This window comes from Tachysurus vachellii, chromosome 25 (genome assembly GCF_030014155.1).
Source record: "Tachysurus vachellii isolate PV-2020 chromosome 25, HZAU_Pvac_v1, whole genome shotgun sequence".
Lineage (NCBI taxonomy): Eukaryota > Metazoa > Chordata > Actinopteri > Siluriformes > Bagridae > Tachysurus > Tachysurus vachellii.
This window is the reverse complement of record NC_083484.1, coordinates 5,236,888-5,257,303: the sequence shown is the minus strand read 5'-3', so window position 1 is coordinate 5,257,303 and position 20,416 is coordinate 5,236,888. Positions and strand designations below refer to the sequence as shown.

At 37.0% G+C, this 20,416-nt stretch overlaps 1 protein-coding gene across 1 annotated transcript; it reads left to right on the top strand.

Annotated features, from left to right (window-relative positions):
* The first annotated feature begins 1,561 nt into the window (after positions 1 to 1,561).
* xkr9 (XK, Kell blood group complex subunit-related family, member 9) lies at positions 1,562 to 8,002 on the top strand. Its single transcript, XM_060862190.1, has 4 exons — positions 1,562 to 1,675; positions 2,092 to 2,480; positions 4,481 to 4,674; positions 5,110 to 8,002. Exons 2-4 carry the CDS (start codon positions 2,203 to 2,205, stop codon positions 5,745 to 5,747), a joined length of 1,110 nt encoding a protein of 369 aa, XP_060718173.1. The 5' UTR covers positions 1,562 to 1,675; positions 2,092 to 2,202; the 3' UTR covers positions 5,748 to 8,002.
* The last annotated feature ends 12,414 nt before the right edge of the window (positions 8,003 to 20,416 follow it).

Here is a 20,416-nt window from a genome sequence, read left to right as displayed (position 1 = left end):
CCTTCAACTACCCCCAAAAATGAGCCCACCCCTTTATTATAACTACACAGAGACTTTTCAGTCTTAATCTGTAATATGTAAATAAGTCATTTTATACTTGTGTTGGGGGCAAATTGGGGGCAGAAAAATGTGGATTTCTCTTTTTTTTGTTTTGTAAGAGCATGTAAAGCCTAGGAAGCCTGGCTACTAGTACTGACTAATCTGACTAGACTAAAATTCGAACATCCAAGGCAAATGTTGGAGTGAAATCGCAGAACAGCAACAACAGCATACAATATCGAATAGCATTAGGATAAAGCTAGATATCTAATATTAGCGATAACTAGAGATTAATGTAGTCAGTGTCACAGCATTAACCGAATTCTGCATCTGTATTTTAACTGATCTAAAAGATCTACTTCTATCATTTAAAAGTGGTGTAAAAGTAAACTGTCCATTAGGAAAAATGGGCAGGGCTAAGCAGATTACACATGTCCTTCAAGTAATAACAAGTTATTTACATTAACAAATTATTTTAGCATTACATGACGTACGATACTGCTCAACTTGTACTGTACATGCAGCAGAGATGAGTGGATCAATGGATCTTTCACTCTAACTGTATTTATCGTACTACTTTAATATTTTTTAATTATAACCTTTTGTGTATACAGCAATATTTGTTCACATACATGCACTAGATTATATTATATTATATTAGATTAGATTAGATTAGTTTCACCTTTATTGTCATTACACATGTACAAGTAAAAGGCAACGAAATGCAGTTTGGTGTGGTTGGTCACCGATAGGCAGAGTTCAGTAGGGAGACATCCCTTGGGAAAATGCTGTTCCTCAGTCTGCTGGTTTTTGTCTAGTGGCTGCTGAAGTGCCTACAGGAGGGAAGAGGAACAAACCGTCTATGTGCAAGGTGGGAGGAGTCTTTAAAAATACTGCGAGCTTGACACAGACAGCATTTCTTTTGGCTGGAAGTAAAGTTCCTGTGATGCGCTATGTGGATTTCATCACCTGTTGCAGTGCATTGCGGTCAACGGCTGTGCAGTTCCTATACCAGACTGTGACACAGCTGGTCAGGATACTCTCAATCATCCTTACAGCGGTAAAAATTCATCAGCATGGGTGAAGACTGGTGATGTCTCTTCAGTGTCCTTAAGTAGAACAGGTACTGGTGTATTGCATACTGTAATCATAACCCAATTATGCGCAAGAAACTATCCAATCAGACTCTGGAGCTCATATTAATATAAAATTTGTATACTTGCAATAATTCTGCTCATTTTCATGAAAGGTGCCAATAATTATGCTGCACAAGAAAAAAAGAACTACTGACACTGACGGCCTGTATATCTTTTATCTAGAAGCTTAACCGGTTTATCCGTTAAGCACTTAATGTAGAAGAAACATATCAGTATCTAGTTACAGATACAAAGGTTCAGCTCCTTGTTTGAACAACTGCTTGGAGTTTTTTCCTGATTAATCTGTATATCAGAAAAACATGAGCCATTAGGTAGATATACAGTGAATATTTGTGTATGTAGGAATGTTGTCATGGGCGTGTGTGGGAATATTACGTCATAGTTACAAAGGGTGTGGAGATCTCGAGTTATGAGAACACGGAGACATTCACAGAAACCGAGGAATGGAGGAAGCAGGAGTGTGTGTGAGCTCTCAGAAGGTGCGTACTATTCACTTGTTTTACATTCGGTTCAGATACCATGGAAATCTCTTTGAGATTTGTTTTATATTGATTACACAATACACAGTCAGTGTATTGGGGTCAGATATAGTAATTATTCATATATAAAGACTGCATTGTAGTTGTGTTGTATAGGAGAATATACTGTAGAAGCATCAAGATACAGTTGTATTAAAGATTCACAGAACATTCAGATTGACATCATCTGTCCTAATTGTGCTTTATTATCACACACCGAGGCTATACATGATTACATTATGGTTTAAGACAAGCACAGTGATTAATACTTGGAGGAGCAAAGTACATTGATTAGTGACAGCAAGTTAAAATGGAAAAGTACATCATGATAAGTCTTTTACATGTCTAACATTAACACTGTCTCCCTGTTTGAACAGATTATGCAGCTGAAAATTGACTCCCAGTCCGGATATCCTGCGAAAACAAAATTAGTATCCTACACAAACATGGATGATCACCTAGCTTTCTTCTGATATGATATCAAAGCCATGGGGTTTACTAAATTCCGGTGGATCTGCACTTTAATTGGACTGATCTTCTCGGTGGTGGATATCGCATCTGATATACTGCTGAGCTTGCAGTATTTCAGGGAAGGACACTACACCTGGTTTGCACTGACACTCTTATTTGTTCTCGTCGGATCACTGTGCACACAGATTTTCAGCTACTGCTGGTTTAGGGAAGATTGTAATGGTGAGGAGGGGACAGAATCGCTCACGACTAGTATCGGCTTGCTCCATCTGTTACACTTGGGCTTCTTCACCAGGTAAAATGTTGATAAGGACTCTTACAAGAATTAAAGATGTTTTTGGTCAAAGTGTGACATAAATTTTTTTTTTTTGGACATTTGTATCATGTTTTCAACCTCAAAATATCATGGATTTAAAAACTCTTTAAAAACTTTATTACGTTATTCAAGCACTGAGCTCTAAAGTACGAATTCTTTCATTCTCAGGTAACACACTACTTTCTCAGTAACAGTGTAAGATAAAGGAATGGCATGTGAACCATTCTGACATCTCAGCACTATTCTATCATCATCACCATTAGGATCATCTTAAAGATAAGTAGGCCACATTGAGTTACTGATTAAACCGATGAATGGACAGGAAGCCAGAGGTTCACGTGTGTCAGCTGTTCAATCCCGAGCAGCACTAAGGAACTAAGGTGTGTTCAGTGGCAGCGTTCTTTAAATTTGATTAAATTAGTGTGGAAAACCAGACAGCAGAAGGGAGAACATTTAGACGTAATACAGAAACCAGATCCAGAAAGTTCAGGTGAAAACAAAACCAAAGAGACAGACAGTGAGAGGTAGGGTCAGGTGTGGTAGACAGTGTACACACTGAATAATAGGAACTTGATTTCAAACAGCTGAGACAGATTAGGGGAAACTATGGGAATCATTTATTGCATATTGGGAAAACGCGACCTCTAGTGGCCTTTGGAGGCTTTGACCCATTGATGAGTGTACAAATGAATAATATCCATTTGTTTCTTAGTCACTTGTTAGGAGGTGGGAGGAACCTTGAGGACCAGCAGGAATTTGTGCAGATGTTTGGAAAAGATTAACTTTTTTATTTTTTTGAAATGGCAAAAACGCAAACACATGATTCTTTTTTAAAATCCTAGCAGTGAAGACACACGTATATACTTTCTATATACTGTAAGATAGCTGTACTTATGTTTGACGCATGTGAATTTGAAGAATGCTTTTACTGAATGTGTTGTGATACTTGTTGTCACATGACGCATCTTGGCCCAATTCTGTGAAAAGTTTTGTTTGCTTGATTTTGCTTGATTGTGCTTCAGTTTTTGTGACAACAAAAAAAATTAAAAAATCCTGGCGGAACTGGTACAATGGTATGGTATGAGCATTCATGAGCATGTAATGGATGCTGTTTTTGTTACTGGAAGATTGAGTGCATGCTGTGGTCAGTCTTCATTTTGTTGTGGTTTGCCTCGTATTGAGTTTTATGGGTGTTTACTGAGTTCAAGTCACATGTGCTGTGATCACAATCGGTAATATAAGAGTGATTACGATTTGTCAATTGACTACGAAGAAGATTAGTGCAACCAAAACGACTATAAATCTGAAAATCATTTACATGCAGCTTTATAGCTCTTTTTTTTTATCTAAAAGAGATTGATTATTGTCCAAAGAGTGAGAGAGAGTTGTTTTTGTGTGTCTGCATAAGGCTCTTTCTAGCCATCATCTAAAGGGTTTCTTAGTTCCCCGAGAGACAGCAAACAGACAATAACAACACCATTATTACACAAGCATTGTAACAGCAAAAAAACACATGGATGGTGATGAGCTCACACCAGCCAGAAATTAAAGTAATCCTATGATGAATAATAAGAAGTAATTGCGAGTTTAAATATCGCTGATTTGTGAACATAAACGTAGGTGGTGCTTCATGTGCTGAAAGAAAATACAGTGTATGAATAAAAATCTATGCATGAATGAAAATCTATAAAAATGCAGTTCATGTTACAGTGACAGTCTTGTTGTCGTGGTTACCGCTTTTCATTCAGTGAATAAAAGTGTACATAACATGAAGCTAAGATCTAACGCTTTTGGCCAAAATATAACTCTGAATGTTACCAAACAAAACCAAACTATGCACTGAGCAAGAAAATGCTATTACTGCTTTTAGATCTATGACATTCTGGACCAGGAACCACAGGAACAATTCAGGTGAGTGTGTGATATGTGATAGAGCACCTCCTGGCCTTCATAATGTCTATACTGCTTCTCTTGTCTAGGTATTATGATCTGCTGAAGAAGAGCTTTAGTTGTGTATGGAGGGCACATGTGGACATGAGTACTGACAAGCTGTTTGGTTTTGCGGCTGATCTGAGCATGTTGCGGCTGATGGAGACATTTCTGGAGAGCGTTCCTCAGCTCCTCCTGCAGGCATACATCATGCTGGAGCACCAACATACCTCCAAGCTACAGTGTGAGTCTTGAGTATAAGATTTGATGTACACAAGAGTAAAATTGAATAATAAGAATAATAGGAACAATAGATATCATAAAATCTACAAGTCTCTGGAACTGTACTGGAAGGAAGAACACCATCCTTTGAAAATTAAAAGTCCACTCACAGTGTCATTGAGTGAAGCGACTAATTGTTTGATATCCCAATTTTTAAATCGACCATGAGACATTAGGCCTTGCATGAGCGTTCATTTTTACTAGTCAGCTGGTAATTTAAAAAAAGTATTTTAAAAAACTAGTCGTCTTTAAAAATAGCAAATAATGGACAGTGGACACAGAACAGGACAGAGCATCAGTGCATTGCTAAGTACTGAACACAACCCAAGGGCTTAATTTCAATGTCACAATCCAATCAATCAATCACAACACTGTTTGTTCTATTATTTTTTTGCAGATCTTAGCATGGCCGTGTCCTTCCTAAATGTAGCCTGGAGCACAGTGGACTACTGGCGCTGTTTACGCAGATCGCTCCCCAACATAGATGAAATGCCTGGTGGAATTCCTACAGCCGTCTACCTGCTTTATAAAACCTTAACCATCACCGCCCGCATTCTGAGTCTCGCGCTGATCATCATGCTGAGCCCCTGGAATATCCTGGTGTTAGGTTCCCTATGGCTAGCAGGGACTGTATGGGCTCATATGGTAAAAACTGATTTCTGCACGTTCTGGTGTTTGGAGGAACTTTATCGCACTGTAGTTGGGGTCATTCTTGTTTTCACCTTTTTCAACATTAAAGGAAAGAAAACCAAAAAAGAGATGAGCATATATTACACTTTCAGCACACTGCATAACTTCTCAGCTCCCCTTTTTCTGTTCCTGTTCCTACCGAGGACTGTGGAATCAGACTTCTTTTTACCAGTTACAGCTTTCATATTAACGTCTAATACAATGGGACTGGTATTTCTGATCCTCTACTACAGCGCTTTACACCCAGGAAATCAAGTCGAGTCAGATGCAGTGGATGGAATGGCCACATTGAACACAAATAATTCCTCTACTAAGAGTCGTTTTGACAGATTTCTGAGACTCTAACACCTCACAACCTGAGGATTTATGACAAAGCTGTGTTTAAAGCCTCAGGGAAGCTAAATTTGTCGTTGTTTTATCTTAGACTGTGTACAAACTCTTACCGGAAGTACTCTACTTTACATGTGAAGCTGCTGGAGTCGCCCTCAGAGCTTTTATCAAAAATGCACATTCCCTTTAAGCTGTTTTTGAACGTGTTTGTGTTTGAGTCTAGTGAGCAAAGCTAATCTAGTAAAAACTAGAACAAAGCTAGCAAGCGAAAACTAATTTAGTTCATAAGCACAAATGTAGCAAGCAAAAGCAAACTAGTGAGCAAAAGCTACTTATGCAACTTCAGAAGCAAAAGCAAACGTGTTGAATGAAAGCAAGGGGAGTACACAAAGGCAAAATATCAAGCAAAAGCAAACTGAAATAAAGCTATCCTCTTGAATGCTGAGGCATAATAGAGCTAGCAAGTGAAAACTAACCTAGCAAGTAAGAACAAAAATAGCAAACAAAAGCAAACAAGTGAACCAAAGCTACCTCTGCAAGGTAAAGATCCTTGGAGAAACCTCAGAAGCAAAAAAAAAAGGGCAAAATAGCCAGCAAAAGCTGACTTTGTGAGTAAAAGCTAACCTCTTGAGTGTTAATGAATAATAATGTTGGTTTGAGTGTTGCTAAAGAACTATTTACAGCTGTTTGTGGAAACTGTTTCTGCTGATTTTGTAACCCAGATAAAAGACTGAAAGACTTTACTTAAATCTGAACCTGATCACTAACACACATTTATTGGTGTTGTAATAGTAATAGCTGAAAAAAAGATTTTTTTAAATCTAACATTTTGAACTAATTCAGAAGAATAATTCTGTTAAATAAATCTGTTTAGCTCATATGATAACAGGGATAAATGTATTTATTTTTACATGGTGCGCTCTTGATATTAAATGAATATAATACAAGTCAACCTTTCTAATTATCTAATATTTTATTTGTTAAATATCTTGCTAAATTTCTAGTGAGAAGAAGCCGCTTTGTAACTGTCCAACGTTGATAACCGGGAAAAAACACCAGATGGTGCTGTGTTTCAAAAATAAATCTTGAAGAATATTAAAGAAGATTAAATGAATATTAAAACTATGGATAAACATTTTAAATGCATTTGCATAGAGATATTTTATAATACAGTTTATTAACTGTTCTTAATCTTCCTAATTCACTCATAACATTGGTTTAGAGCAGCGGTGCCCAGTGTGGGTGCAGGATTTCATTCCACTCAGACAGGAGTGTAGCTTCTTCTGACTGGAATGAAAAGCTGGTCTTTTCCGGATAAAACTGGACACTCCTGGATTAGACACTTTCTGTTCCGTAGCGTTATTTTGATATGAATACATTTGTTTTTTAATAGTAAATGTAAAACAAACAACATTTTCATTAAATAAAATTTCAAATAAAAAATTATTTATTTTACTTAATTAAAAAAGTTTAATATGTCTGCAAATTCTCCAGTATTTTGCAGTCTTTAAACATTCTGATAATTTGACCTTCAGCCCTTTTGAAATCCCTGAACTTTATTGTGTCTGTGTATATCACCAACATGCCTTGTGTATATACTCAATTTGCAGAGTTTGTTAATAGTGAATTTGATACACAGCATTTAATGAATCTCAGGAGACGCTTGGCATTAGAGATACCAATCAGCCTTCAATGCATTCATGTCTTTGTACTGGGGAAGAAAGCAAGAGGACCAAGAGGAAACCCCTGATGAACACAGAAGAACATGCATATTTTGTGCACTCAGAAAGGAGGCGGGAGTCAAACCCCAAACCTTGGAGATATTACTCAGCAAGTCAGCATACATGTAAATTTGATTGTACAATACTGAACAAGTCTTTTAACAAATCTTTATTATCCACAGCAATACCCAGACTTCACAATCTCTCAGCATGTTTCTGAATAAAGAAAGAAAAAAGCCTATTTAACCTTTGAACCCAGTAATCCCTGGATTCAGTGAGTGTGTCTTTGAGAGAGGCTGGGTCATCACATGCAGGGCTCAAAACATAAACCCAGCTAATTCTGTTTTGACTAGACATTAGGGAAGGGTGTAATCCTCAAATAGAGAAGGGGAGGATAGATGTGGTGGATAGAAAACAGACTAAAAGAGAGAGATTCTGATGTTAACAGCATTCAAATGTATACTGTATACTTTAATATTTCTCTGTATGTGCTTCAAGTCAAGAATGCTTCCTACATTACCTGGAATAAACCCCTGGCGGAGGCGGCAATCAAGTGTTTTTTCCTTTATGTGTGCATATATTGTTCATATATTCATTCATTCATTCATTCATTCATTCATTCATTTTCTACCGCTTATCCGAACTACTTCGGGTCACGGGGAGCCTGTGCCTATCTCAGGCGTCATTGGGCATTAAGGCAGGATACACCCTGGACGGAGTGCCAACCCATCACAGGACACACACACACACACACACACTCATTCACTCACGCAATCACACACTACGGACAATTTTCCAGAGATGCCAATCAACCTACCATGCATGTCTTTGGACCGGGGGAGGAAACCGGAGTACCCAGAGGGTACCCCCGAGGCATGGGGAGAACATGCAAACTCCACACACACAAGGTGGAGGCGGGAATCGAACCCCCAACCCTGGAGGTGTGAGGCGAATGTGCTAACCACTAAGCCACCGTGCCCCCTGTTCATATATTGAAGCAACTTAAAAATTAACCTATTACTTCTGTACTAAATGCTACTACAAGTGTCCAGAGAAAACAAGTCGCTGCAACTGAACAATGATCAGATGGTCTGTGAACACAAGCAAGCTTCAGAGGAAAGTGTATCTGATTCCCCAATCCTCAGTTTGTGTTCTGTCATAAAACAACCATGATAGCACCTTCAAACCCACAACCACTGATAATCTACAATCTTCCTTAGTGATTTCCTGACTGATTGCCTCTCTGTAATGCAGCACACAAGCCAGAATCTTACTTCAATTTGTCCAGACACAATAAACATGCAGAGCCAGACTTAACCGTGGCTGTTTTCTATTAAGGCTTCAAAGTCTGTATAAAGCCTGATTAATGCGGTTTGGTGAAACAGTGTGTCTTTAATTATTACGGCTGAGCTCACAGAGGCCAGAATGCAGATACTTTAGTGGCGAAAAAAAACAATTCATAAACGTCCGACTTCTGACAACCGGGAGCTTTGCCTCATGGTTTGAGAATTCTCCGGAATCAGGGGATGAAATAAGCCTCCGGTGTGCTACACACAGAGTGCCGAAGGTCCTTTAATCATAGCAAGACTAAAAACATTATCCCAAGCAGGGCAGTGACAGATCTTGGGGCAAACGGGGTATTTTAATTCGATCGTTTTTTGTGCAAATGCAGTGGGCAAAGTGAAGATGACATCATATGTGTACCTCAATATGTGTTTTAGGGTAAAGTAATAGAAAGTAATAACCCTTCTCAGACCCCAACCTCTGCCACCAAATACACTGATATACAGAATTAAAGACACCAGTAACAAAAAATACTTTTTTTTTTTTTCACAATTTAAATAACAACTTATTGCTGGTATTTTAACAGAACATCCCTATGCTTTTTGTCTAAAGCTTTGTAGCAATTCTGGCTATAGAATTTAACAACAAATATCTATTTTTGTAGTAATGTTAACAATTGCTAACATTAGCACAGTCTCATGTTGAGGTTTCTGGCTTGTGGATCTTAGCTGATGTTAATTATACCAGAGAGAAAGAAAGACAGAGAAAGAGTTGAATTCTCTCCCTCTCTCTCTCTCTCTCTCTCTCTCTCTCTCTCACACACACACACACACACACACACAGAGTTTGGTTTATTTGTAAAGTATGACGACACACATTTTGCTCCCACATTCATTTATATTAAATGCTTATAATAATACATAAAACCAAAACCAATTCATTATAAAAATACAAAACCTGTAAAATAAACTGTACAGTTCATGAGTTATTTAGCACTGCCTGTTCCACACGTTACTCAAAGGTTTAAATGAAAACGCTTGCCTGTGGCTATTTAACTGTTTAATTAAAAATACAGATCTACATACTAGCAAGAAGGTTTATTTTAACGGAGCGTTCTTTTTGGAGTGATTAAGTAATAATTGGTTTGTTCGTTAATGATTTAGATGAGCTGCATGCTAACTTAAATGTTGAACTAATTATTTCTGCTTCACGTTGTTGTTTAAATCCTGACCTAATAAATCTCAGATGTGAATATTTTAGTATGCTTGTTTAAACAGACTTCCTGCTGAGGGCCTGTTTTGCAAAAATGATTTACTGTGGTTTACTGCAAAAGCACAGAACTTTATTTTGTACCGTTATCACATCATTTCATCATTGCGCAAACCAGCAGCTGTTTCTCGATACCTGAAGTCGTCGGAATGAAACAGTTCAGCTACGATCAGTGTGATTACACACTCCTTACACACTGTTCCACATAAAACACATCATATTTCACACAAATTTCAAACAGTCTCAAAGAAAATTGATGCCACACGGCTCCAAAAATGTTTCTGTCATTGTTGTAGCGCTGTTATTGTATTTATTAAATAGAAATGAATGAATGAATGAATGAATGAATATTTGAGAGAGAGAATGCTGCATGTGGCAAGTCTGGAAAAAAGAATAAATGGTAGAATCCAGTGTATATTTTTAATATATTTAAATGTATTTTAAATTAGCTGTTCTCAGTGTTCACCTCTTTGTTATCTTATTTATTTATTCAGCTCTTTTATGCTTACATTGAACATTTACATGTTAACTGTTTGTTCATCTTATTGTTCATTACTTTGTTTGTATGCTCTATCATTTGTTTGTTTATTTACTCATTGGTTAGATCTGTGGTCCTATAAAAACTCTAACTCCTCCCATCACTCTAACCCCTCCCAGCACTCTAACTCCTCCCATCACTCTAACCCCTCCCAGCACTCTATCTCCTCCTAGCAATCTAACTCCAGCTGACATTCTAACTCCTCCCATCACTCTAACCCCTCCCGTCACTCTAACTCCTCCCATCACCCATCACTCTAACTCCTCCCAACACCCTGACTCCTCCCATCTCTCTAACTCCTCCCATCACTCTAACTCCAGCAGACATTCTAACTCCTCTCATCACTCTAACTCCTCCCATAACGCTAACTCCTCCCATCAATCTAACTCCTCCCATCACTCTAACCCCTCCCAGCACTCTAACTCCTCCCATCACTCTAACCCCTCCCAGCACTCTATCTCCTCCTAGCAATCTAACTCCAGCTGACATTCTAACTCCTCCCATCACTCTAACCCCTCCCGTCACTCTAACTCCTCCATCACCCATCACTCTAACTCCTCCCATCACACTGACTCCTCCCAGCAACCTGACTCCTCCCATCTCTCTAACTCCTCCCATCACTCTAACTCCAGCAGACATTCTAACTCCTCTCATCACTCTAACTCCTCCCATAACGCTAACTCCTCCCATCAATCTAACTCCTCCCATCATTCTAACTCCAGCGGACATTCTAACTCTTCCCATCAATCTAACCCCTCCCATCACTTTAACTCCTCCCATCACTCTAACTCCTCCCAGCACTCCACCCTTAACCATTAATCTTGCCATCAATCTAAGGTCAACAATCATTTTAACCCCACCACACATGTTAACCCCACCCCTCACTCTAACCTCACCCCTACGCTACCTCCACTCCTCACCTTCACCCGAGCTCTAACTCTTAAACCTCTAACAGCCTTAATTATTCACAGTTTAGTTTCCCCAAAAACACTATAAAATTAAGTTTAAATTAAAATCTCTACCAGATATGTTATCTGGTAGAGAGTTTGTTTGAACATGATGCTCACATTACAGTTTAATTTAGCATCTTTGCAATAGCTGTGTTAAACCTTGTGATGAATCTTCAGGCTCCTTCTTCACCTTTTCCTCATCTTTTCATTTTGCTTTGTACTGCTGTGTATCTTATTCTCTATCTTAATTGTTTTCGCTGTGTCTCCTGGTCTCCTCTTGCACAGAGACAGAAAACAGAAGCCGTGCTCCTGCTGGTCATGCTGTGGCTCTGTAAGAGTCAGAGGAAGATGGATGATCAGTGTGCGTGTGTTTATTTGTGCAGGGCTGGAGTTCGGGGGGACGGGGAAGTGTATTATGTATGCAGTGCTCACAATCAGCAACCAAACAAGATTAGGAATTATAGATGAGAAAAGCAAGAGAGCGAGAAAAAAGGAAGCTAGGTTTGATTAATCTGGACACATAGCTCACCCTTTTGTGTTTGCGTTCTTACATCATTTCCTAAAAAGGCCCAAGCCATGGAAGCCATCAAGCTTTTTTTTTTTTTTTCAGGATTTACATTCCTGTGATGAATTTCCATTTCCAGGCTCACTATAATAGCATGCCTTTTTACCTGGAAGTAATAATGCTGAATTGTTATTCCTTGCCTTAGTAAGACAGATCAAAACTCTATGGAATACAGATAATGTCTGGACAGCGGGTCTGTTTTTTTGTGTCCCGAATGTTTACCTCTTTTATCTTGTATAAATTTTGGACAATATAATTTTTCAGCTAAGACATGTTTGTTGTCTGAGGTTGACTTCATTAATTTGAGGTTGACTTCATTTGCATTGCCGTTAAAAACAATTGTAGCATCATCCATATTGTAGTATATCAAAGTATATCGAGTTGTTTCTGACTCATTGTGATGCTTTGATACTGATACTGAAAACTCCTAATTTGGTGAGTATTTAATTGAACGGTAGCACAAATATTTTCGTTAATAGCTTTATGGATGACCATCTGTCTCTCTCTCTCACTCTATCTGTCTAGAATAAGTCTAAATACTGTATTAGGAAAGAAGCGGGTGTGTGGCAGCTCTTTGATGCTGGATCTTGTGAAATTTGTTCTACATTAAGCCAGTGCTAATCTGATTATGGACCATGATCCATTCAGTCTACTGTAAAAAACCCAAGTGTGACGCGCAGCACAGTTTTGAACTCGATACTGTGCCGAAACCCGAGAGACGCACTAAAACATTAGGCCCTCTTTGATGTGATATTGTAGCCCATCTGCACTGGAGAGCTGCAGAAAATGGGCTTCAGGAGGATAAGTGTGTGTCTATGTGTGTATGTGTGTGTGAAATGCGAAGTGTGTTTTGTGCTAAAGCATGACGTGAACATGCTGCTGGGCTTTTTATCAGGGCGATAAAAACCGGACCCTCTGTCTCTCAGCAGGGAGGGAAGTGAAGAAACGGTCTACTCCTGCCATCCGAGATCAGGTAATCCTTTTTCTTTTTTAGGATTGCACTCGTAGTTGCTCTTCATCTGAAAAAAAACCCATTATTTTATGGATAAATAATTATGGCAAGAGTCAAGTCAACATCTTGCACTTGTAGCAGTTGTGATTGTAATTTTCTTTCTATGTTTCTAACACATTCTTTATAGTTCCTTAATCAAGGAGCAGATATTCCAGTGGACATGGATTAGCGGAGAGATACAGATCTAGAAAGAGATACAGACAGACACATAGCCAGCTAGACAGCCGGATAGATAAACCAGGCAGACACATATCCAGCTAGATATAGTGGATTTACAAATCTACACAAAACAAAGAATGAAACCAAAATAAATCATGTCAGATTTTTTTTCCACCTTTCCATATTTTTTTCCATATTTTTTTTCCATATTTATTTTTCATTTTTTTCCGCATATTTCAGAAAAACAAACATATCTTAAGAAATATCTTGCAATAACCTGGTTGTAAAAGTGTGCACATTCATTGACTAATACTTTGTTAAATCACCTTTTGCTTTGCACAGCTGGATTTGGGAATTTTATTTCACTCTTTCTTGCAACAATGCTCCAGATCTTAATTACAAGGGAGCCTCTTGTATACAGCCCTCTCAAATATTTCCACAGGGTTTTTGATATGATGTAGATTTGGCTTCTGACTGATCCAATTCAAAAATGTGGATTTTCTTCTTATGAAGAAAGTACGTTGTTGGATTTCTGCAAAACAGACTATTATTTAGAACTCTGGTTCCACCTAATTTGACCTCAACCCCAATCCGAGCTTAAGAGAAGCAGCCCTGTAGCATGATGCTGCCATCACCATGCTTCGCCAAGCTATCTTTTAGAATTATGCTAAAAGTATTTGACCTTCAAACATTTATCGCATTTGGCACATTTACTTACATTATATCTAATTTTTATACAATTGAGCAATGGAGGCTTAAGGGCCTTGTTCTGGGACCCAGCAGTTGCAGCTTGATGGTCTTAGGATTTTAAGTCACAACCTTTTATTTGGTGGTCCAACACCTTAACCCCTAGGCCCCCTTTCTTTTGACACATAGTTTCGGATGATTTAATTAAACCTGGATGTTTTTGAGAAAGGGCTGCTTTCTGTCCATCTTACCTCATACCCCAGACATGAAGGATATGAGAGATTATTACATGCAGGGATTGACCAGCGATTCCTGCAGCTCCTTCAATGGTATCAAGGTTTTCTTGGCAGCCTCCTCAATATGGTTTGAGAACTTGCTAATGTCAGAGTGGTGCTTCATTTCCTCCACTTATTGATGACAACCTTTCACTGTCTTCCATGATTGATACCTTTCAACAATGAGATCCTTTCATCCTGTCAGATCAAACCAAGTAGATGTCAATAAAATCCCATAGAAACAGCTGATTGTTATTAATGGGTTAATCAGAATAACTTAATGAGTTTGAATGTGATTGGCTTTGAGAGATCATTATTAGATTGGCTCTATTATTATTATTATCATCATCATCATCATCATCATCATCATTATTATTATTATTATTATTATTATTATTACACTTGTTGCATTTCTCTAGCAAATAAATCAAGATGTGAAATACTTGACTGTATCTGTTTTTATACAATTGAAATACAATTTAAAGCTTTATTGCTTTAAATTCAAAAGTAATACAACTATTTTCAATGTATTAACACTTAATTCACTCACTCACTCATTTTCTACCGCTTATCCGAACTACCTCGGGTCACGGGGAGCCTGTGCCTATCTGAGGCGTCATCGGGCATCAAGGCAGGATACACCCTGGACGGAGTGCCAACCCATCACAGGGCACACACACACTCTCATTCACTCACACAATCACACACTATGGACAATTTTCCAGAGATGCCAATCAACCTACCATGCATGTCTTTGGACCGGGGGAGGAAACCGGAGTACCCGGAGGAAACCCCCGAGGCACGGGGAGAACATGCAAACTCCACACACACAAGGCGGAGGCGGAAATCGAACCCCCAACCCTGGAGGTGTGAGGCGAACGTTCTAACCACTAAGCCACCGTGCCCCCACACTTAATTCAGTCTAATATAATTTGATATAATTTTATAGAATTTAAAATATCAAAATTACCTCAGGTGGAGCTCAAAACCTTCAGAAGGATCCAGATTCACCAGCAGGAATCAGTCCTACTTTATCAGTCATGAGTTTATCATGTGAAATAATGATGATTGGCTTGTATTTACTATTCTTGTCCTGCAGATGGCGCTGTGACTACATCGGAAATGAACAGAAACCGGAGAAAAATCCCACAATGAAGACTTCGTGTTGTCTTGGAAATGATTTGTATAATAAAACTTTAAACTGTTTTAATTTACTTTCCTCTTTTGGTTTTGTTTTATGGTTTGTAGTTGTTGTAAATGATAATAGATTATTTCGTTAAGGTGCTTTAATGGAAATAACTTTAAGTTTTAATGTTTAATTTTAGATTTATGTCTGAAAATAAAAGGAAAAATCAAAATAATATTCATTTTAATATATAAAATATAGACAGATGAATTGTTCATGTGTAACCATAGTGTTTTTCTCTTTATTTTGGCTTATGATTGGAAGTAAACATAATAATAATAATAATAATAATAATAATAATAATAATAATAATAATAAAATAAATAAATAAATAAATAAATTAACAAAGTAATAAATAATAATAATAATAATAATAATAATAATAATAATAATAATAATAATAATAGCAGAAAAGGAGAAGGTATGTTTATTCCCCTCTTTTTTGTAAAAAGATCAGATTACATTATGTTCATATTTATATACAGGAAATGTAAATGTTTTTGTGGCAGTTATTTGATTGCATATTTATATAATTACATTTATTATCCCACATGCGAGCTGAAACCTTGATTTGTGTTCATATCTTTAATATCAAGTTGATTTGATCACTGGTTTACACCTGGGTAATATATTGCTTCTAATATACTTCCATTTTTAATAACAATTGTAATGAATATCAGGGGTCACGTTTAATATCTATAGACAATATTTAATCTGACTTCTAAATTTCCAAAGCTATAATAAAACAAAACTTCAACCATTCACATGTGAAATCAGATTTATCATTCATTCATTCATTTTCTACCGCTTATCCGAACTACCTCGGGTCACGGGGAGCCTGTGCCTATCTCAGGCGTCATCGGGCATCAAGGCAGGATACACCCTGGACGGTGTGCCAACCCATCTCAAGGCACACACACACTCTCATTCACTCACACAATCACACACTACGGACAATTTTCCAGAGATGCCAATCAACCTACCATGCATGTCTTTGGACCGGGGGAGGAAACCGGAGTACCCGGAGGAAACTCCCGAGGCACGGGGAGAACATGCAAACTCCACACACACAAGGTGGAGACGGGAATCGAACTCCGACCCTGGAGGTGTGAGGCGAACGTGCTAACCACTAAGCCACCGTGCCCCCAAAATCAGATTTAATCTGAGTAAATAAGAATAAAATCTGCTGAGATTTATACCAAACGCAGACACACACACTCACAAATGCAGGCACACACAGAACACACACACACACACACACACACACACACAAGCTCTTCAATATTGAATTTCAGACTTTAATTAAACACACTGTTCAAATTTCATGAAAGACACTTTAATCTGATGAACCTACTGTTAAAAAAATCACAAATGCATGCTCTTTCTCTCACTATCTATCTATCTATCTATCTATCTATCTATCTATCTATCTATCTATCTATCTATCTATCTATGTAAAATATCTTATCAGTAAAAGTCATGGATCATAGAAATCCATTTACGGTGTTATTTATATCTGTTCCATCATGCAATTTCCACCACAAGTTTAACACAAACAAACGTCAAAACAGCTTTTCTAATATGAATAATTTTATATTTAAAACATTTTACCGAACACATTACATGTAGCCAGATTCACTAAATCAGGTGTTTTTTTAATTCAGGAGCATGTCTCTAAATTCTGCTGTCCGACAATCAGGTTTAGAAAGAATAAAAATTACATAAATATCTATAAATGTAGTTATTATAAATGCTAAAATAGTAGATTTAAAATAAAGAAAAATAAAAAGCAATTACTTTTATCTTTTGGCTCCTGGTCGACTGATTTGTTGCTTAAAATGATGTTATTGAAATTCTGCCTTTCTGCATCTGGATGAACATCTGTGAACAGGATGAAGTGCTGCAAGCTGTTTGGGTGTAATTTCATTTTCGGGTTAAATCAGTGGCTGGCTTTTCAAAATGGAAAGAACCGTTTAGAAGTATTTTAGTGTTTTAAAATGAGTAGTTAAGTGAAAAATGACTCATTCACTTTCTTAGACTTGCAAATTTATCGGCTTCCAAATTCATTCTAATTTTTTTTTACATCGTTTAATTATTCTAATTCTGTTTTATTCATGTGATTATTTTTTCAGTTCATGTATGATTTTCTCAATTCATTACCTAATTTTCAAACTTTTTTAATTTAAAATGATTGGTAAAATGATTATCACAGTCCACACATAAGGAATTTTATTTCACATGTGATGTTTTTTTGGCAGTTAATCTAATTTTGAGCAAAACCTTTAAACAATTAATTAATTTCTAATGTTTTTCAAAAGTAATTTATTTTTTTTGCATTGTTTTATTCCTTTACAAGTAAATTCTTCCCCATGTGATTCAATAATTTTCACTTGTTTTAAAAAAACAAACAATCTGAAACCAAAAAGAAAAAAAAACCTCAAACAATACATTTCTGTCAATTTCAGTCACTTTATTCAATTCAATTCAATTCAATTCAATTCAATTCAATTCAATTTAAATTGATTTGTATAAAGCTCTTAACAATGGACCTTGTTTCAAAGCAGCTTTACAAAACAGAAGAAACGTAATAATTTTTTTATATTATACAAAAGATTAATATAATACAAAGATTCAAGATTAATATTAGACTTACATTTAAATGTGTTTGTATTTATCCCCAATGAGAAGCCTGAGGTGACTGAGGCAACTGTGGCAAGAAAAATCTCCCTTAGTTTGAAGAAAGGAAACCTTGAGAGGAACCAGACTCAAAAGAGAACCTCATCCTCATTTGGGTGACATTGGAGGGTGTGATTATAAATATCCAGTCTGACATATTACTGGGTGTAATGTGGGAATACACCCTGAATGATACACTAGTTCACTCTTTATATATCATTATTCCTGATTCGTTTAAATGCTTCAGCATTATTTTCACATGCTGGACATAGTTGTTTATTCATTACAAATTCTTCATACAACACAATGTCCCATGTGCTTACTCGAACATACGTGAGCAATTTCAAGGCATAATGGTAGAATTATCTCATGTTTTTCACAAGTGTAGGTCCATAAATCCTTATGAAATGTATATGATTTAATAAGTATCTGGAAATCTAATAGCCTCCGGTTCAGCGTAGTGCAAACTGCATGACTAAATCATCACACACTCGCTGAAAAATGCTTCGTTATGTTGCTTGCGTTGCTTCTCTTGCTATATCTAACTCTTTTCTGTTATAAAGATATATTTTGGTCACTCAGGTACAGGGTGTGTTGTTGTTAGAGGTGATTTGGATGTTAATATAGTTTCATTTGTACATTTAAATTGAATGACATGAATTTCTGACGATTTAGACATTTAAATGAGCTTAATTAGTTTGTTTGTCGCATTAAGCAGAACTAAAAATGTTCACAAAGTTTGAAAAGATTTTCTGCAAATTTCTATGCATCGTACAATATTTCTACATACGTAATTTAATCCTACGTGAAGGGGCGAGATTTAATTTCAATGTTACTATAAATGTTACCTTTCAGTCTCTGAAGAAGAAGAAGAAGAAGAAGAAGAAGCAGAAGAAGGCTTAGTTTATCATATTAGCCCATCACTTAGGAACATGCTTGTTCTTCTTGTTGAACATATCATAAAATGCACACATGACCCATCAGTATAATGCCTTTACTTATAATCTACCACCAACAGTCTGAACAAGACATAAAGATTTTATTAAAGCATGTTCTTGTTGAACTTCTGGCAAATCTAAAACATTGCAGATCTTTAATGAGGTCCTACATCTGCCTCAAACCGTGCGTTTTGATGCCAAGCCAACCTCACAATCATTTTAACTAGATTAACATCTGTAACATGAGCTGTGTTTTCTTACACAACCATTTTATTGTGTGAGTGCCTCACAAACCCAAATATACATTTGCAGAAAGAAGCAAATTCTGAGAGCGAAAGGAAAAGACGCAAAGATTTCTGTCACTAATATTCTTTTATTCGATGGATTACTGAACGGTTTACTCATTGGATTGGATAGAAATATCATTCAAATTGACCTCAGTTGATTTGACACCTTTTCTTTACATTAGTTACATGCATAATTTCACTCAGATCAAATTCTTAGTCTGATTATTAAGGTAGAATTATACTTGAGCTTGTGTATATTTTATGTACATTATGTTTTTTTAAATGATTGCATGAAGGCTTTAGGGTATTTTTTATTTTTTTTTGGCAAAAATTTATAAAACACTGCTAATCCATTGGGGCAGGGAGGCAATTTATCAGTAATTCAACAAATAGCAAATAGTCCTCATTTACAACAATTTTGAATGACTGATATTTTTCCACCAAAATTTGCTATTTGATTTAAACATATTAAACCTAATAATAAAATATATACATTAACCCTAATAACTGAGAGTTGCCCCAGTTGGTCCAACTACAAGATCCCTCGCTATGGCCTAGGTTCGATTCCCGGGCGAGGAGCTAACCCAGCCACTGAAGAGTTAACTTTCAGTGCCGGTCCAGAGCCCGGTTAAAAATGGGAGGGTTGCGTCAGGAAGGGCATCCAGCGTAAAACCTGTGCCAAATTTAATATGCGGAAGAAGATAAAATTTAATAAATAAATAAATAAATAAATAACCCTTATAACTGAAAGAATCCTGATTCTTGTTAATATGTTAATAGATTCCCACTGGGACAGGACTCACCCTGCCCCATATTCTGGTGCCCAATACTCATAGGCTGTAGTACAGACAGTGTGTTGAAGTGTTTGAGATAAAAGATTCATTTCTTCTGTAAGCTTCTTTGTGAAGTCAGGGAGAAGGACAGGGGGATTATGAAGTGGATAATTTACATGTATCATGTAGTATGGTCCAAAAACTTTTCTGAACCTTTTCAGGGGTGTGTGGTAGCTTAGTGGTGAAAGTGTTGGACTACCAGTTGGAAGGTTGTGAGTTTGAATCCCAGGTCCACCAACCTGCCACAACTGGGCCCCTGAGCATAGCCCTTAACCCTCAATTGCTCAGTTGTATAAAAATTATA

Bases quoted from the DNA above. Each gene is read 5' to 3' on its own strand.
- xkr9 (XM_060862190.1), top strand. From the start codon at position 2,203: ATGGGGTTTACTAAATTCCGGTGGATCTGCACTTTAATTGGACTGATC. The intron at 2,481-4,480 runs GTAAAATGTTGA...TCTCTTGTCTAG, and splicing joins CACTTGGGCTTCTTCACCAG to GTATTATGATCTGCTGAAGA. The intron at 4,675-5,109 runs GTGAGTCTTGAG...ATTTTTTTGCAG, and splicing joins ACATACCTCCAAGCTACAGT to ATCTTAGCATGGCCGTGTCC.